Source organism: Coregonus lavaretus (genome assembly GCF_964263955.1).
Source record: "Coregonus lavaretus genome assembly, chromosome: 6".
NCBI classification, from domain to species: Eukaryota; Metazoa; Chordata; class Actinopteri; order Salmoniformes; family Salmonidae; genus Coregonus; species Coregonus lavaretus.
The window spans coordinates 48,734,455-48,754,465 of record NC_139993.1 but is presented as its reverse complement, the minus strand read 5'-3'; the positions used below and the strand labels follow the sequence as shown (position 1 = coordinate 48,754,465).

Here is a 20,011-nt window from a genome sequence, read left to right as displayed (position 1 = left end):
ATGGCAAAGTCATTGCACACAGATGGTCTCCCCTCTCTCTGATTTACACATTCTATTCATTTTCCCAGACACCCAGATTTTGCTCAGTTCAGGGTTTGATTGAAAAGCTCCAGAAGTTTCACCCTACACAGCATTAGCCTCAGGTCTCTCTTTAGTCTTTCCCTCTATCAGCACTTTGGGACTGTGTTTGATTGTGTAACTGATGGATTGACCCTTGATTTCTAGCCACATCCATCTGTCTCTCCGCCACTAACTGTCCTGTGACAGGCTAGACCTGGACACGTCTCTGGGCTGACGACACTGTCCCACTCCTACAAAGAGAGAAAAATGGCAATCAATTAGGAGCTTTCTATCAACAGAAGAGGACTGGAAAGAGATTTCATGTTGCAAGCGAGTGAGAATGGAAAGGATGGCAGAGACAGTTTGCCAGGGAAAGGTCAAGAGAAATGGCTCAGTTAATACGACAGAAAATACCTGCCATGGCTGTGTTGTTAGAAGCTCTCCTTCAACACCACTCTGATGTTTCTCTCTTTTTTGAGTGGGAGAGAATAAGAACAACACCGCTGCCATTTTCTCTGCGGGTGCATAAGAATACCTGTAACAAAGGAATGTATGTAATCGATTAAAGGCCCAGTGCAGTAAAAAACATGTGTTTCCTGTGTTTTATATATATTTCCACACTATGAGGTTGGAATAATACTGTGAAATTGTGAAAATGATGATAGTGCCCTTTTAGTGTAAGAACTGTTTGAAAAGCGCCTGCAATATCAGCCTCTTTTGGTGGGATAGAGGTTTGGCTGCCTGGTGACATCACCAGGCGGTAAATAAATTAATAGACCAATAAGAAAGAAAGTTCCATACCTCTCTGCCAATAACAGCTAGTTTTCTGTTTTTCCCTCCCTACTCAGAACACTCCCAGACAGGCCCAGCAAAATTATTGCTTGAGAAATTGCTTTTTACTAAGAAGCTATTTTTGTTTATTGTTTTACCATTTTAATTGAAAACAATCAAAGTAACTTAATTGTTACCCAGAAATGATTTGATATTGAGATAAAATGGCTGCATTGGTCCTTTAAGTATTGCATGTGGGTGTAAGGAAGGAGAGAGAGAGAGCAGAGGAGAGGAGAGGGCGTACTGTACAGTCGTGGTCAAAAGTTTTGAGAATGACACAAATACTAATTCTGCTGCCTCAGTTTTGATGATGGCAATTTGCATATACTCCAGAATGTCATGAAGAGTGATCAGATGAATTGCAATTAATTGCAAAGTCCCTCTTTGCCATGAAAATGAACTTAGTCCAAAATAAACATTTCCACTGCATTTCAGCCCTGCCACAAAAGGACCAGCTGCCATCATGTCAGTGATTCTCTCGTTAACACAGGTGAGAGTGTTGAAGAGGACAAGGCTGGAGATCACTCTGTCATGCTGATTGAGTTAGAATAACAGACTAGAAGCTTTAAAAGGAGGGTGGTGATTGAAATCATTGTTCTTCCTCTGTTAACCATGGTTACCTGCAAGGAAACACGTGCCGTCATCATTGCTTTGCACAAAAATGGCTTCACAGGCAAGGATATTGCTGCTAGTAAGATTGCACCTAAATCAACCATTTATCGGATCATCAAGAACTTCAAGGAGAGAGGTTCAATTGTTGTGAAGAAGCTTCAGGGCGCCCAAGAAAGTCCAGCAAGCGCCAGGACCGTCTCCTAAAGTTGATTCAGCTGCGGGATCGGGGCACCACCAGTGCAGAGCTTGCTCAGGAATGGCAGCAGGCAGGTGTGAGTGCATCTGCACGGACACAGTGAGGCGAAGACTTTTGGAGGATGGCCTGGTGTCAAGAAGGGCAGCGAGGAAGCCACTTCTCTCCAGGAAAAACATCAGGGACAGACTGATATTCTGCAAAAGGTACAGGGATTGGACTGCTGAGGACTGGGGTAAAGTCATTTTCTCTGATGATTCCCCTTTCCGATTGTTTGGGGCATACGGAAAACACCTTATCTGGAGAAGACAAGGTGAGCGCTACCATCAGTCCTGTGTCATGCCAACAGTAAAGCATCCTGAGACCATTCATGTGTGGGGTTGCTTCTCAGCCAAGGGAGTGGGCTCACTCACAATTTTGCCTAAGAACACAGCCATGAATAAAGAATTGTACCAACACATCCTCTGAGAGCAACTTCTCCCAACCATCCAAGAACAGTTTGGTGATGACCAATGCCTTTTCCAGCATGATGGAGCACCTTGCCATAAGGCAAAAGTGATAACTAAGTAGCTCGGGGAACAAAACATCAACATTTTGGGTCCATGGCCATGAAACTCCCCAGACCTTAATCCCATTGAGAACTTGTGGTCGATCCTCAAGAGGCGGGTGGACAAACAAAACCCCACAAATTCTGACAAACTCCAAGTATTGATTATGCAAGAATGGGCTGCCATCAGTCAGGATGTGGCCCAGAAGTTAATTGACAGCATGCCAGGGTGGATTGCAGAGGTCTTGAAAAAGAAGGGTCAACACTGCAAATATTGACTCTTTGCATAAACTTAATGTAATTGTCAATAAAAGCCTTTGACACTTATGGAATGCTTGTAATTATACTTCAGTATACCATAGTAACATCTGACAAAAATATCTCATAACACTGAAGCAGCTAACTTTGTGAAGACCAATACTTGTGTTTTGACCACGACTGTACATAAAGTTGAAGTCGGAAGTTTACATACACTTAGGTTGGAGTCATTAAAACTCGTTTTTCAACCACTCCACAAATGTCTTGTTAACAAACTATAGTTTTGGCAAGTCGGTTAGGACATCTACTTTGTGCATGACACAAATCATTTTTCCAACAATTGTTTACAGACATATTATTTCACTTATAATTCACTGTATCACAATTCCAGTGGGTCAGAAGTTTACATACACTAAGTTGACTGTGCCTTTAAAGAGCTTGGAAAATTCCAGAAAATGATGTCATGACTTTAGAAGCTTCTGATAGGCTAATTGACATCATTTGAGTCAATTGGAGGTGTACCTGTGGATGTATTTCAAGGCCTACCTTCAAACTCAGTGCCTCTTTGTTTGACATCATGGGAAAATCAAAAGAAATCAGCCAAGACCTCAGAAAAAAAAGTGTTCATCCTTGGGAGCAATTTCCAAACGCCTGAAGGTACCACGTTCATTTGTACAAACAATGGTACGCAAGTATAAACACCATGGGACCACGCAGCCATCATACCGCTCAGGAAGGAGACGCGTTCTGTCTCCTAGAGATGAACGTACTTTGGTGCGAAAAGTGCAAATCAATCCCAGAACAACAGCAAAGGACCTTGTGAAGATGCTGGAGGAAACAGGTACAAAAGTATCTATATCCACAGTAAAACATGTCCTATATCTACATATACAGCAAGGAAGAAGCCACTGTTCCAAATCTGCCATAAAAAAGCCAGACTACGGTTTGCAACTGCACATGGGGACAAAGATCTTACTTTTTGGAGAAATGTCCTCTGGTCTGGTGAAACAAAAATATAACTGTTTTGCCATAATGACCATCGTTATGTTTGGAGGAAAAAGTGGGGGCTTTTAAGCCGAAGAACACCATCCAAACGTGAAGCACGGGGGTGGCAGCATCATGCTGTGGGGGTGCTTTGCTGCAGGAGGGACTGGTGCACTTCACAAAACAGATGGCATCATGAGGAAGGAAAATTATGTGGATATATTGAAGCAACATCTCAAGACATCAGTCAGGAAGTTAAAGCTTGGTCGCAAATGGGTCTTCCAAATGGACAATGACCCTAAGCATACTTCCAAAGTTGTGGCAAAATGGCTTAAGGACAACAAAGTCAAGGTATTGGAGTGGCCATCACAAAGCCCTGACCTCAATCCTATAGAAAATGTGTTGGCAGAACTGAAAAAGCGGGTCTGAGCAAGGAGGCCTACAAACCTGACTCAGTTACACCAGCTCTGTCAGGAGGAATGGGCCAAAATTCACCCAATTTATTGTGGAAATCTTGTGGAAGGCTACCCAAAACGTTTGACCCAAGTTAAGCAATTTAAAGGCAATCCTACCAAATACTAATTGAGTGTATGTAAACTTCTGACCCACTGGGAACGTGATGAAAGAAATAAAAGCTGAAATAAATCATTCTCTCTCCTATTATTCTGACATTTCACATTCTAAAGTGGTGATCCTAACTGTCTTAAGACAGGGAATTTTTACTAGGACTAAATGTCAGGAATTGTGAAAAACTGAGTTTAAATGTATTTGGCTAAGGTGTATGTAAACTTCCGACTTCAACTGTATACTCTACCACTGTGCAATGTTCTGTGTCTCTCTGCTAGCCGTGCTTCAGTATCTACTCAGAGCTGTGGGTGATGGTCATTGAAGGGCCTGTGTAATGCATGTAATAGGGGCTCAGCTCTGACTCATAGAGCACAGGAAGCAGGAACCCATGGCTGAACACTCATCTCACCAGGGAACACACATTCCCATCACTTCATTGCTTTTCCCAAGCAGAGGGCAGCCACTCTCAGAAGTGTTTCTTTTGGCATTATGTGTCTCATACAGAAGTACTGTAGAAGTAGCAGTATTTTATTTTTTTGTATTTTCTGTTTGATATTTCATGTTGGCTTACTAATGTCTATCACCGTACGGCAAAGCATACACATGAATCCCAGGCCAAGAGTGGGTGTAAGATTGCCAGGATGTCAATTCAAAGGAAATGCATGATGCATAAATATGTATTTGTCATTCTTACGTTGCTCTGATGTTAAAAGGAATGTGTATTCAAAGCATTGTGTGTTTAATGTTGCCCAGGTAACAGAGACCCGGACAGGCCCTCTCGGATGCAGTAACTATGACAACCTTGATTCTGTCAGCTCTGTACTGGTTCAGAGTCCGGAAAACAAAGTCCACTTGCAAGGTCTGTTTCTTTTTGATTCATACCACTATATTGCATTTGAATGTCAGAACTTTGATTACGCATTCCTGTTATGCAAATCCTACACACCATTGTCCACAATGTTACAAGAAATAAGAACATGTGAAATATGTTTAAGGTTTATAGCACTCCCTATCATAAATTCCCATACAATAGCATCTTCGAAGAGATCCACACATAACTTGACAACGCTTGTAGTGAATAAAATACCGTTTGGACCATCATTGTTCTGCTCTTACATTGTTAGTGTACCAAGGCTAACAACTACACTTGAACTGCCTTGTGATTCACCCACTATAAATCACTTGTTGCTATCCTCTCATACAGTACCAGAACTGGACACTTTGATGGTGGTACTAAATCCAGGCTGTGTTGTGTTGTTTTACAGGCCTGCAGGTTATCCTGCCAGACTACCTGAGGGACAGTTTTGTCCAAGCTGCTCTAAGCTACATCGCCTGTAACGGGGAGGGGGGCTTTGTCTGTAAGGACAATGACTGCTGGTGCAAGTGTGACCCCAAGTTCCCAGAATGCAACTGTCCCTACATGGACATCCAAGCCATGGAGGACAGCCTACAAAGGATCACTGAGACCTGGGCGACACTCTACAAGGAGTTTGAGGATTCAGGTGAGGACAAATTGGCTCTAGAACTTTTCTCATTTATTTTTATATCTCTGGTAGACAAACACGCCTTAGAGATAAAAATAGAACAAATCCTTGGTTCTCTATTGAACTTTCAGATCTCATTATAATGAGAAATCAGGCTTGGGCCAAGGCTAGAAAACTGACTTGGTAGCGGATTGGCAGCGTTTCAGGCAATTGAGAAATATATGTACTTCCACAATAAAGAAAGCTAAATCAAGCTACTTTTTAAGTTCTATCTCAGACTTTGCTGGTGATCTGTCAAAATGTTGGAAAACAGTTCATGCACTGAAGCGTGGAAATTCCTGTCCTTCCCTGCAAGTTGTGTCAGACTCTGGCATCATTACTGAGAAAAATTTGATAAGTGATGCTTTTAATCAGCATTTTATCTCGGCAGGCTTTTTATTTGAAATAAATTGTGATTTAATTGAGCCTGGTCGGTCAGCAATCAGTCAATTGAAATAAATTAATTAGGCCCTAATCTATGGATTTCACATGACTGTGAATACAGATATGCATCTGTTGGTCACAGATACCTTAAAAAAAGGTAAGGGCGTGGATCAGAAAACCAATCAGTATCTGGTGTGACCACCATTTGCCTCATGCAGCGTGACACATCTCCTTCGCATAGAGTTGATCAGGCTGTTGAGTGTGGCCTGTGGAATGTTGTCCAACTCCTCATCAATGGCTGTGCGAAGTTGCTGGGTATTGGCGGGAACTGGAACACGCTGTCGTATACGTTCATCCAGAGCATCCGAAACATGCTCAATGGGTGACATGTCTGGTGAGTATGCAGGTCATGGAAGAACTGGGACATTATCAGCTTCCAGGAATCGTGTACAGATCCTTGCAACATGGGGCTGTGCATTATCATGCTGGAACGTGAGGTGATGGCGGCGGATGAATGGCACGATAATGGGCCTCAGGATCTCATCACGGTATCTCTGTGCATTCAAATTGCCATCGATAAAATGCAATTGTGTTCGTTGTCCATAGTTTATGCCACATATGTCAGAGTCAAGGCCCGCGGGCCACATCCGGCCCGCGAGAAGGTTTTTTACGGCCCCTGGGATGATCTTGATTTATTATTAGAACCGGCCCGCAGACCGCAGCAAGCCGGCAGCCCGCAGATCTTTTACACGCACCAATACTACATTTCCCACAATGCAACGGTGACGCACCGAGCAGTAGGCTGCTTCATTTCAATATTTATTGGCACAGCAGTCGTCAGCATCACAGTAAAATTAACTTTCAGATACCCATCAAAAATGGCAAAACGGAAGGTGGACACTGAGAACCGGGGGTTTCAAACAAGGTGGGAGTCGGAGTATATGTTCACGGAGGTAGCTGGAAAACCTGTGTGTCTTCTGTGTGGAGAAAGTGTGGCGGTACTGAAAGAGTATAATCTGAGACGACATTATGAAACGAAACACGCGGACAAAAACAAGAATATGGACATGGAACAAAGGCTACAAAAGGCAGAGGAATTAAAACGAGGCCTCAAATCTCGACAGGCTCTGTTCAAAAAAGCCAAATCACAAGGCCAGGCTGCTGTCAAGGCCAGTTTTATTTTGGCAGAAGAGATCGCTAAATCAGCCCGGCCATTTACGGAGGGGGATTTCATCAAAAACTGCATGATTAAAGTTTGTGACGAAGTTTGCCCAGAAAAAAGGCAACTCTTTTTAAATGTGAGTCTGAGCAGAAACACCATTGCCGAGAGAGTAGACCAGTTGTCCATCAATCTAAAAGAGCAGCTTGTGAAAAAGGGAAAAGATTTCATTGCATATTCCTTGGCTGTGGATGAGAGCACCGACATTTCTGACATTGCCCAGTTGTCAATTTTCATCCGCGGAGTGGACTCCAGCCTAAGCGTGACAGAGGAGTTTTTGGCTTTACGTCCTATGCATGGCACAACTACGGGGCATGATTTGTATGAAGAGGTGTCAAGATGTGTAAATGAGATGGAGCTGCCTTGGGAAAAACTCGTGGGTTTGACAACCGACGGAGCACCTGCGATGTGTGGACACAGGAGCGGACTGGTGGCGAAGATACGGGAAAAGATGCAAGAGGAAAACGCGACAGGTGAGCTGACAGCTTATCATTGTATCATACACCAGGAAGCGTTGTGCGGTAAAGCCTTGAAAATGGAGCATGTAATGAGCATCATCACGCGCACAGTTAACTTTATCAGAGCCAAAGGTTTGAATCACCGCCAGTTCAAGGCATTTCTGACGGAGTTAGAAACGGAGCATGGTGATTTGCCTTATCACACAGAGGTGCGATGGCTAAGCCAGGGAAAGGTGCTTCAAAGATGTTTCGAGCTTCGTGAGGAGATTTGTCTGTTCTTGGACAGCAAAGGGAAAGACACAACACAACTCCGAGACGAAATGTTTCTGTGTGAAATGGCTTTTCTGTGTGACATTACGAGTCATCTGAATGCAATGAACTTGCAGCTGCAGGGTCGGGATCATGTCATCTCTGATATGTACAGTACAGTGAAGGCATTTAAAACCAAACTGACTCTGTGGGAGACGCAGATGCGGAAAGAAAATTTGAGCCACTTTCCCAGCTGCCAGACCATGAAAGAGAAGCTCTCTACCAGTGCGTTCCCGAGCGCACAGTTGGCTGATAAAATAGGTATGCTTGCCGCTGACTTTCGACGCCGATTTGCTGACTTTGAAGCACAAAAAAGCAGGTTGGAACTGCTCGGTAACCCATTTGCTGTTGACGTGGAAAGCTCACCACCAAACCTCCAAATGGAGTTGATTGACCTCCAATGCAATGATGCACTGAGGGCAAAATATGCGGCAGTGGGTGCTGCGGAGTTCGCCCGTTTCCTCCCCGACACAATGCCCCAGCTGCGCATCCAGGCTGCTCAAACGTTGTCTATGTTTGGCAGCACATACCTGTGTGAACAACTGTTTTCTTTGATGAACCTGAACAAAACATCACACAGAAGTCGACTTACTGCTGAACACCTCCACTCAATTCTGAGGATTTCCTCAGCTCAGAGTCTTACCCCGAACATTGATGAACTTGTGGAAAAGATGGGACACCACCAAGTATCACCCTCAACCTCAAACAAGTGAACATTACTGTGCAATCACATATTTAGAGTTTTTACTCAGTTCAAGTTTAAAAGTTAAAGTTTAATATTTGTTTTCACTGCATGTTACTTCTCCTTAAACAAAGTGTTGTTTTTGATTAATAGATTTTTGCACTTTATTTTATTGTATTTCAATCCAATTATATTTTAAAAATATTTCAGTTGAGTGGATGATAGAAAATTGCTATTATTGTTTTTTTCTTTGAAGTAAATTTAGCCCACTTTTGCTAAAATAGAAAATATAGGCTACTGATGGTGCCTTGAATACCGGTTTCTTTCATTTAATGTTCATGTTATGGGGATTTTTATATAAAGGAAATTTGTCTTTTGTGTCTGTTGAAAATTAAAGATTACTGACAGAGCCATAAGAAAATATTGCTTTATTTATCTGATCATATTGGAATATATTTGTTAGGTTTTCAGTAGGTTCAATTAGGTTCACTAGACTATATGCGTCATTTAAAAATTTTTCAATGAACATTCGAACAGTCCGGCCCTCGGCTTGTAGCTAAATTTTTTATTTGGCCCTCCGTCCATTTGACTTTGACACCCCTGGTTTATGCCTACCCATACCATAACCCTACCGCCACCATGGAGTACTCTGTTCACAACGTTGACACCAGCAAACTGCTCACCCACACGACGCCATACACCATAAACCAGGATTTCCCAAACTCGGTCCTCGGGACCACAAGGTGTTTTGGTTTTTGCCCTAGCACTACACAGCTGATTCAAATAATCAACTAATCATCAATCTTTGATAATATGGATCAGCTGTGTAGTGTTAGGGCAAAAACCACAACTTGCACTACTTGGGGTACCGAGGACCAAGTTTGGGAATTGCTGACATCTGTCCAGTACAGTTTAAACTGGGATTCAATCGTGAAGAGCACACTTCTCCAGCGTGCCAGTGGCCATCAAGGTGAGCATTTGCCCACTGTAGTCAGGTCAAGACCCTGGTGAGGACAACGATCACGCAGATGAGCTTCCCTGAGACGGTTTCTGGCAGTTTGTGCAGAAATTCTTCATTGTGCAAACCCACAGTTTCATCAGCTGTCCAGGTGGCTGGTCTCAGATGATCCCGCAGGTAAAGAAGTCAGATGTGTAGGTGCTGGGCTGGCATGGTTACACATGGTCTGCGGTTCTGAGGCCGGTTGAACGTATAGCCAAATTCTCTTTGGAGGTGGCTGATGGTAGAGAAATGAACATTCAATTCTCTGGCAATTGTTCTGGTGGACATTCCTGCAGTCAGCATGCCAATTGCACACTCCATCAAAACTTGAGACATCTGTGGCATTGTGTCGTGTGACAAAACTGCACATTTTAGAGAGGCCTTTTAGCACAAGGTGCACCTGTGTAATGATCATGCTGTTTAATCAGCTTCTTGATATGCCAAATCTCTCAGGTGGATGGATTATCTTGGCAAAGGATAAATGCTCACTAACAGGGATGTAAACACATTTGTACACAACATTTTAGAGAAATAAGCTTTTGTGCATATGGAACATTTCTGGGATATTTTATATCAGCTCATGAAATATGGGACAAACACTTTACATGTTGTGTTAAAAATGTTGTTCAGTATAGTTAAGAAATTAACATTTCATTGATAGGAATAGGTCATGTGTGATGAGTGTGATAGAAGGAGTCAGGCGCAGGAGGGTCATCACCGAAAACAGGCACAGGGGAAACTATCTACCCTGGCAATACACGGTATGGGATACTCCAATAATATACAGGCACAGGGGACATATCTACCCTGGCAATACAAAGTGCGAGTAGCTCCACCGAGCTACACTACTCTCACAAATAACAATCACCCACAAGTAAAAGGGGGGCAGAGGGAACACTTATACATGGACTAATGAGGGTATAAGAACCAGGTGTGTGTAATTAACAAGACAAGACAAATGGAATGATGATATATGGAGCGGCAGTGGCTAGTAAGCCGGTGACGATGAACGCCGAAGCCTGTCCGAACAAGGAGGGGAGGCAGCCTCGGCGGAAGTTTTGACAGTACCCCCCCTCCACTTGACGCGCAGCTCCAGCAGCGCACCGACCCCGGCCTCAGGGACGGCCAGGAGGACGCGGAGCAGGACGAGCCGGATAGCGACGGTGGAAATCCCGTAACATGGAGGGATCGAGGATATCCCTCACCGGGACCCAGCACCGTTCCTCCGGACCGTACCCCTCCCACTCTACGAGGTACTGAAGGCCCCCCACCCGACGCCTCGAATCCAGGATGGACAGAGTACGCCAGGGCCCCCTCAATGTCCAGAGGAGGCGGAGGGACCTCCCGCACCTCAGACTCCTGGAGCGGACCAACCACCACCGGCCTGAGGAGAGACACATGAAACGAGGGGTTAATACGGTAATCAGGGGGAAGTAATAACCTATAAGTGACCTCGTTGATTCTCCTCAGGACTTTGAATGGCCCCACAAACTGCGGCCTCAGCTTCCGGCAGGGCAGGTGGAGGAGCAGATTCCGGGTCAAGAGCGAGACCCGATCCCCAGTACGAAGAACTCACTGCGGTGGCGGTCAGCGTTGGCCTTCTGACGACGCACGGCGCACTGGAGGTAAACGTGGGCAGCGTCCCACGTCTCCCCCGCGTGCCAAAACCAGGCATCCACTGCAGGAGCCTCGGTCTGGCTCTGGTACCACGGTGCCAGAACTGGTTGGTAACCTAAAACACATTGGAATGGCGTTAGGTTGGTAGAGGAGTGGCGGAGAGAGTTCTGAGCATATTCTGCCCATGGCAAGAACACCGACCACTCCCCTAGCCGGTCCTGGCAGTAGGACCGCAGGAACCTACCCACATCCTGATTTACCCGTTCCACCTGCCCATTTGACTCGGGGTGGAACCCAGAGGTCAGGCTGACCAAGACCCCCAGACGTTCCATGAATGCCTTCCAAACCTTGGACGTGAACTGGGGACCTCGGTCGGACACTATATCCTCTGGAACACAGTAGTGCCGGAAGACATGAGTAAACAGGGCCTCTGCAGTCTGCAGGGCTGTGGGGAGACTGGGCAGAGGAAGGAGGCGGCAGGACATGGAAAAGCGGTCCACAACGACCAGGATGGTGGTGTTACCTTGGGAGAGGGGAAGATCAGTCAAGAAATCAACACTAAGGTGAGACCATGGTCATTGTAGAACTGGTAAAGGTTGTAACTTACCCACTGGGAGGTGCCTAGGTCCCTTACTCTGGGCGCACACCAAGCAGGAGGAGACGTACACCCTCACGTCCTTAGCCAAGGTAGGCCACCAGTACTTTCCGATCAGGCAGCGCACTGTACAACCGATACCTGGGTGACCAGAGGAGGGTGACGTGTGTGCCCAGAAGATCAGACAATCACGGATAAGAGCAGGCACATACCGCAGCCCAGCTGGACACTGAGGTGGAGATGGATCTGTGCGTAATGCCTGCTCTATATACGCGTCCATCGCCCATACTACCGGCGCCACAATGCAGGAGGCAGGGAGTATGGGGGTGTTGTCTCTGGGCCTCTCCTCTATGTCATACAGCCGGGACAGTGCATCTGCCTTCACGTTCTTCATACCCGGAATGTATGACAGTGTAAAATCAAACTGGGTGAAGAATAGGGCCCACCTGGCCTGGCAAGGATTCAGCCTCCTCGCTGCCCGGATGTACTCCAGGTTACGGTGGTCCGTCCAGACGAGGAAAGGGTGTTTCGCCCCTTCAAGCCAATGCCTCCACACGGTCAAAGCTCGGACTACAGCCAACAGCTCCCGATCACCAACGTCGTAGTTCTGCTCCGCCGGGCTGAGCTTCTTAGAGAAGAAGGCACAGGGGTGGAGCTTGGGTGGCGTGCCCGAGCGTTGGGATAGGACAGCGCCTATCCCTACCTCGGACGCATCCACCTCCACTACGAACGGTAGTGATGGATCGGGGTGGGCCAGTACCGGGGCTGAGGTGAACAGACCCCGCAGTCTCCTGAAGGCCAGGTCAGCCTCAGCAGACCAGCGGAGCCGGGACAGCCCACCCTTCAACAGGGAGGTAATGGGAGCTGCGACCTTGCCAAGCCCCGGAAACCTCTGATAGTAGTTGGCAAAGCCAAGGAAGTGCTGCACCTCCTTAACCGTGGTTGGAGTTGGCCAATTACACACAGCTGAAATGCGATCTCCCTCCATCTCCACACCTGAGGTGGTAATGCGGTATCCGAGGAAGGAGACGGACTGCTGGAAAAACATACACTTCTCTGCCTGGGCATAAAGTTCATTTTCCAACAGTCGGGCCAGCACTTTGCAAACCAGGGACACATGCTCAACGCGCATAGCGGAATACACCAGGATGTCATCGATGTAGACCACCACACCGCGACCAAGCATGTCCCGAAACACCTCGTTCACAAAGGACTGGAAGACGGATGGAGCATTCATGAAACCGTAGGGCATCACCAGGTATTCATAATGCCCCGTGGTTGTGCTGAATGCTGTCTTCCACTCATCCCCCTCCCGAACACGCACCAGGTTGTATGCACTCTTGAGATCTAATTTGGTGAAGAAACGCGCCCCATGCATTGACTCAATCACTGAAGGAGGGGGAGAGGATAACTAAATCTTAAAGTCTCCTTGTTCAGTGATCGATAATGAATACACGGGCACAGACCGCTGTCTTTCTTCTTCACAAAGAAGAAACTCGAGGAGGCGGGTGAAGTGGAGGGACGTATATACCCCTGGCCCAGGGACTCGGTCACATATGTTTCCATAGCCTCCGTTTCAGCCTGCAACAGGGGGTACACATAACTCCTGGGAGGTACAGCGTCTACCTGAAGGTTTATCGCGCAATCCCCCGCCCGATGAGGTGGTAATTTTTGTCACCAGTGAAAACACGTGCGCCAGATCATGGTATTCAGGGGGAATGCGCACGGTGGAGGTACCGTCTGGACTTTCCACCATGGTTGCACCAACAGAAACACCTAGACACCTACCCTAACACTTTCGCGACCACCCCGTGAGAACCCTCTGCGGCCATGAGAAGGTGGGGTTGTGGAGTGCTAGCCAAGGGATACCTAATACCACAGGGACAGCAGGAGACTCAATAATCGAAAAAGTAACCTGCTCACAATGAGTCTCCTGGGTGATCATGTTGACTGGTACAGTGACTTCCTTTACAAACCCGGACCCTAATGGTCGACTATCAAGTGCTCTGATGGGAATGTGGAATGGATAAGGGAACCATTGAAATGCCTTGACGGCGTGAGAATGCCCTGTCCATAAAGTTCCCAGCTGCGCCTGAATCGACTAGCGCCTTACACTGGGGAACTACCATGTGATCGGGAAAATTGATAGGTAGGGTACAGTACGTAGCAGAGGGTTCTGAACGAGTGTGGGTGTTCGATACCTGGGGTGATGCGAGAGTGCCCTGCCGCCTCCAGGCCCAAAAGAGCATTGACTTTGACGTGTGATGTACTGTCCCTTCGTGCCACCGGAGTGGCACTGTCGCTGTCGTCCTCCGCTCTCTCGGACGGCGACTCCAGCCAGCTCCATCAGCTCGGGATCCGAGTCGTCCGGGGTGGAAACGGGCAGACCCCTACTAGGACGTCCTCTGGCTGCCAGCAGGTTGTCCAAACGGATGGCCATGTCCACCAGTGTCGTGAAAGACAACATGGTGTCCCGGCAGGCTAGCTCCAGTCGGACGTCCTCCCGCAGATGGCACCGGAAATGGTCGATCAGGGCCCACTCGTTCCACCCGGACCCCGCTGCCAGAGTCCGAAACTCCAACGTGAAGTCATGCGCGGTCCTCGTCCCCTGCCTCAGGTGGACCAGCCGCTCGCCCACCTCTCGGGCGGGTGATCGAAGACCGCCCGAAAGAGGTGAGCGAACTCCCCGTAGTCCTCCAAACCGCGTTGGCCCACTCCAGGGCTTTCCCCGAGAGGCAGGAAACGAGGACGGACACCTTCTCCCGCTCCAATGGCGCCGGCCTGATGCTGGAGAAGTAAAGCTCCAGTTGGAATGAGGAATCCTTGGCAGAGCACCGCCGTCCCGTCGAACGCCCGTGGTCGGGATATCTGGATCCCCCCGGGTGCTGGGGTGTAGGTGGCTGGATCCGGTTGGCCAGCTGGTCTCGACAGATCGGGTTCTGTCCTCTCCAGGCGTTGGACGACCTGAAGAACCCGATCCATCGCTTCCCCCAAGCTGGCCAGCATCATGGAATGCTCCTGTACCCGTGCCACGACTCCAGGCATGCACTCTTCTCCCGCTGACTCCATAGCAGGTGGGTGATTCTGTGATGAGTGTGATAGAAGGAGTCAGGCGCAGGAGGGTAATCACCGAAATCAGAGTTTATTCCGTCGTACACAAATAGCGCTGAATAGCGACACACGAAAACAGGCACAGGGGAAACTATCTACCCTGGCAATACACGGTACGGGATACTCCAATAATATACAGGCACAAGGGACATATCTACCCCGGCAATACAAAGTGCGAGTAGCTCCACCGAGCTACACTACTATCACAAATAACAATCACCCACAAGGACAAGGGGGGCAGAGGGAACACTTATACACGGACTAATGAGGAGATAAGAACCAGGAGTGTGTAATTAACAACACAAGACAAATGGAATGATGATATATGGAGCGGCAGTGGCTAGTAAGCCGGTAACGACGAACGCCAAAGCCTGCCTGAACAAGGAGGGGAGGCAGCCTCGGCGGAAGTCGTGACATCATGCCTTTCATTAAATAGCAGAAAACAAATAATTCAGTCGCCATTCATACCAGTTATAGACAATGGCGATATTATCTATATGAATGCAGCTGCCACTGTATTGAAGTGATTAGACACAGTTTATCATAGCGCACTACACTTTATTACAGGCGATAGGTTCAGTACACATCACTGCATTCTGTATCAGAAAGCAGGCTGGCCCTCTTTGAAGTCTTGTAGATCGATGCATTGCACTCTTTTTGTTTATAAAGCGTTTCTGCATAAACCTCTGCTGTACCTTACTACATTGTTAACTTACAGACGTATGATATACCAGACCCAGTCTCAGGGATGGCTAACTCTGGAGATCCCTTCGATCTGCTTTTAGTTTAGTTTTTTTTTTTCACCTTACTTGTGGAATAATCTCCAAGACTCTCTCAAATAAGCTGTTTAGCATTTTGTGTATTGATGTGAAAATGTATGTGTACTGTATGTTGATGTGTATAGTGTATATTGATGTGTATTAATATGTATATAGGGCTGATCTGTAAAAGGGCCTGCTGGTCTCAGCCTGACTCCCTGTCAAAATAAAGTTTAAATAAAAAATAAATACAAAATGTTGCTGAAACTATTACACTTTTACTTTGATATATGAAGTGTCCAGTGCAACTCAGTTGACATGCAATATCTACAGGTCTCTTCAGCTAGCTTAGCTGTAAACTTACTCGTTGTGCATGCAGTTGATAATTGATAAATTCATATGTGGACAATCTTTGAAAAGTTTCTGTTGGGGAAAATATGAGCTGAATAAAAGTGTTTTATCATATGTCACACCCTTAAAGGTGGAGGACCGTTCCTCGGTGTGTACCACAGACGTTATGAGATATGGTTGAAACAGTGTAAACCATAATGACTGACAGTGAAACCTGGGGGACTTGGCACATGATCTGTGTACAGCAAATCAAAACCTGACAGGATTGGATTACAAAAATAAACATCTCCTTGCACAGGTAGTTTACAATATGTCTAGAACAGATTAATCATACATAAAAAACATTTATTACCAGTCCAGCACACATTGGCATAGTAACAGTTTATGAATGAGAGTACTTAGCATAATCTGGGGGTATTATTGCCTCTCTAGGTCACCCTGCAGTGGACATGATTGCTGAGGTGAAATCAGAGTGGATGGGCCTTTTTCTCTTCTATTTTTGTGGTGTGTGAAATATCTGTAAGTGCAATTACTTTCAAAGTGTATGTTTTAAGAGCAGGGAGGAGAGGAGAGTGCAGGGGAGTGCCAGGAATAAAGAGTTTCTCAGGTGTGGTCGTAAATGTGTCCTTCGGTAAAGGATATCAAAGACGTTTCAACGTTCTGCTCTATCAGCGGAATGGGATGCCAGCAGGAAGAAAGTAACCGTACAAACATAGAACATGGCAGTTCTGGAACCAATGACATTGTTCTCCTTTAGCCTTGAGGAATGTGGAGACATGTCTGAAGTGATCATATGCACTTTATTTTCAAACATAGGACCAAACAGAATGTGCAGGGAAAATTCCAATGCCTTTACAGTAATACCTTTTGTAAGCAGATTTGTTTCATTGTTTTACTTTAAATCATTGTGTCCTGTTCATTTCTTTACTTTACATAATTTCCAAGGGTTAAGAAAGTTCTGCCTCCACAGATTTCCCCTGGCCATACTCATGGCATGTTCATTTAAAAACAATCACCTTTAAAAAAGTTTCCTCTCCTTTTCATTTTCGCTCTCTTTCTGACAGATGAGTTCAAGACCTTCCTTATGAGGCTCCCACAGAACTTCTTCCTGAACGTGTCGACGATCCAGCACCTGTGGTCGTTGGATGGCGTGTTCCAGTGGCGCTACGAGCAGCTGGAGAACAGCATGAGTGTGCTCTTCAGACGAGCCCAGAGAGTGGTGTTCAAGCTCTTCAGCCTCAGCAAGAGGTGCCAGAGGCAGCCTCACATCCGCCTACCCAGAGAATGGTGAGAGTCCTGCTTTGCTCCCACATTACACCTCTTACCACTGAGCCCCATTTACACTTTAATCACCCATCCAGGAAGCTGATAGAGATCCTCTCTACCTCTCCCTGTGTGAGTGGGAGAAACAGGGAGCCAGCCAAGTAATGTTTATCTACTTTATTACTGCTGCTCTGAGGAAAACTGGAAGCACTATACTTTTTATGTGTGAAGAGAAATCTCCATAGACTGTGGAGAGATGGAGAGAGAAAGTGGAATGTTTGTCAGTTTGCCTGGGAGTGAAGCGGAACACTTGAAAGGATCCCCTACGTCCCGTTCGTTCGCAGCACTTCACACAGACGATATATGATTGATTTCACTTCCTGGGGCCAGTTCCAATGCTAACAATGAAATGAAATGAAATCATTAAATCACATATTATTTGTCACATGATTCGTAACAACTGGTGTAGACTGACAGTGAAATGCTTACTTACGGGTCCTTTTCCAACAATGCAGAGTAAAAAATAAAGATACAAAATATAAAATAAAAATAGAAATAGTGACACGAGAAATAGATACACAGTGAATAACAAATAACAATAACGAGTAAAAATAACATAGATATGTACAGGGAGTAGAAAATATTTACATAAGTATTCAGACCCTTTGCTATGAGACTCGAAATTGAGCTCAAGTGCAACCTGTTTCCGTTGATCATCCTTGAGATGTTTCTACAACTTGATTGAAATCCACCTGTGGTAAATTCAATTGATTGGACATGATTTGGAAAGGCACACAACTCTCTCTATATAAGATCCCACAGTTTACAGTGCGTTTTAGAGCAAAAACCAAGCCATGAGGTCGAAGGAATTGTCCGTAGAGCTCCGAGACAGGATTGTGTCGAGGCACAGATCTGGGGAAGGGTAAAAAATACATTCTGCAGCATTGAAGGTCCCCAAGAACACAGTGACCTCCATCATTCTTAAATGGAAGAAGTTTGGAACCACCAAGATTCTTCCTAGAGCTGGCCGCCCAAACTGAGCAATCGGGGGAGAAGGGCCATGTTCATGGAGGTGACCAAGATAGTCAGGGAGGTGACCAAGAACCCAATGGTTTCTCTGACAGAGCTCCAGAGTTCCTCTGTGGAGATGGGAGAACCTTCCAGAAGGACAACCATCTATGCAGCACTTCACCAATCTGGCCTTTTTGGTAGAGTGGCCAGACGGAAGCCACTCCTCACATGACAGCCCACTTGGAGTTTGCCAAAAGGTACCTAAAGGACTCTCAGACCATGAGAAACAAGATTCTCTGGTCTGATGAAACCAAGATTGAACTCTTTGGCCTGAATGCCAAGCGTCATGTCTGGAGGAAACCTGGCACCATCCCTACGGTGAAGCATGGTGGTGGCAGCATCATGCTGTGGGGATGTTTTTCAGCGGCAGGGAATGGGAGACTAGTCAAGATCGAGGGAAAGATGAACGGAGCAAAGTACAGATGGATCCTTGATGAAAACCTGCTCCAGAGCTCTTAGGACCTCAGAGTGGGGCGACGGTTCACCTTCCAACAGGACAACGCCACTAAGCACACAGCAAAGACAATGCAGGACTGGGTTCGGAACAAGTCTCTGAATGTCCTTGAGTGGCCCAGCCAGAGCCCGGACTTGAACCCGATCGAACATCTCTGTAGAGACCGGAAAATAGCTGGGCAGCGATGTTCCCCATCCAACCTGACAGAGCTTGAGAGGATCTGCAGAGAATAATGGGAGAAACTCCCCAAATACAGGTGTTCTAAGCGTGTAGCATCATACCCAAGAAGACTTGAGGCTGTAATCGCTGCCAAAGGTGCTTTTTTATTTATAAAAACCTGTTTTTGCTTTGTTTGGTATTGTTTGTAGATTGATGAGGGGAAAAAAAATGTTTTAATCAATTTTAGAATAAGGCTGTAACGTAACAATGTGGAAAGAGTCAAGGGGTCTGAATACTTTCTGAATGCACTGTATACAGGGAGTACCCGTACCGAGTCAAAGTGCAGGGGTACAAGGGAATTGAGGTAGCTATGTGCATATAGGTAGGGATAAAGTGACTAGGCAACAGGCTGGATAGTAGGCTGAGCTGTAGCAGCAGCTAAAGTGGTGAGTGAGTGAGAGTGTGTGTGTGTGTATGTGTGTGTTGGGGTGTCAATGTAAGTATGTGTGAGTGTATGGGTAGAGTCCAGTGTGTGTGCAGAGAGTCAGTGCAAGAGAGTTAGTTAATAAAAGGTCAATGCAGGTAGTCCGGGTAGCCATTTGATTAGCTATTTAGCACACTTGTTTAGCAGTCTTATGGCTAGGTGGTAGAAGCTATTCAGGGTCCTGTTGGTTCCAGAACATGGCCACAGTGATGTACTGGGCCGTACTCATCAACCTCTGTAGTGCCTTGCAGTCGGGTGCCTTGCAGTTGCCGTTCCAAGTGGTGATGCAGCCAGTCAAGATGCTCTCAATGGTGCAGCTGTAGAACTTTTTGTGTTGCCATATCTTTTCAGCCTCCTGAGGGGGAAGAGGTGCTGTCGTGACCTCTTCACAACTGTGTGGGTGTGTGTGGACCATGTTAATTCCTTAGTGAAGTGGACACCGAGGAACTTGAAGCTCTCGACCCGCTTCACTACAGCCCCCTCGATGTGGATGGGGGTGTGCTCTCCCCTCTGTTTCCTGT

The 20,011-nt window shown here is 46.3% G+C and overlaps 1 protein-coding gene across 1 annotated transcript in view; it reads left to right on the top strand.

Moving 5' to 3' along the window:
* The window catches only part of LOC311131606 (BMP/retinoic acid-inducible neural-specific protein 3-like), a gene marked incomplete at both ends in the record, with an annotated part of 40,863 nt that overhangs the window by 12,729 nt on the left and 8,123 nt on the right, over positions 1-20,011 (top strand). Inside the window, 3 exons of the mRNA XM_084164674.1 lie at positions 4,806-4,911; positions 5,318-5,554; positions 17,124-17,346. Coding sequence (XP_084020800.1) covers positions 4,806-4,911; positions 5,318-5,554; positions 17,124-17,346 — 566 coding nt within the window. The remainder of the gene's footprint in view (positions 1-4,805; positions 4,912-5,317; positions 5,555-17,123; positions 17,347-20,011) is intronic.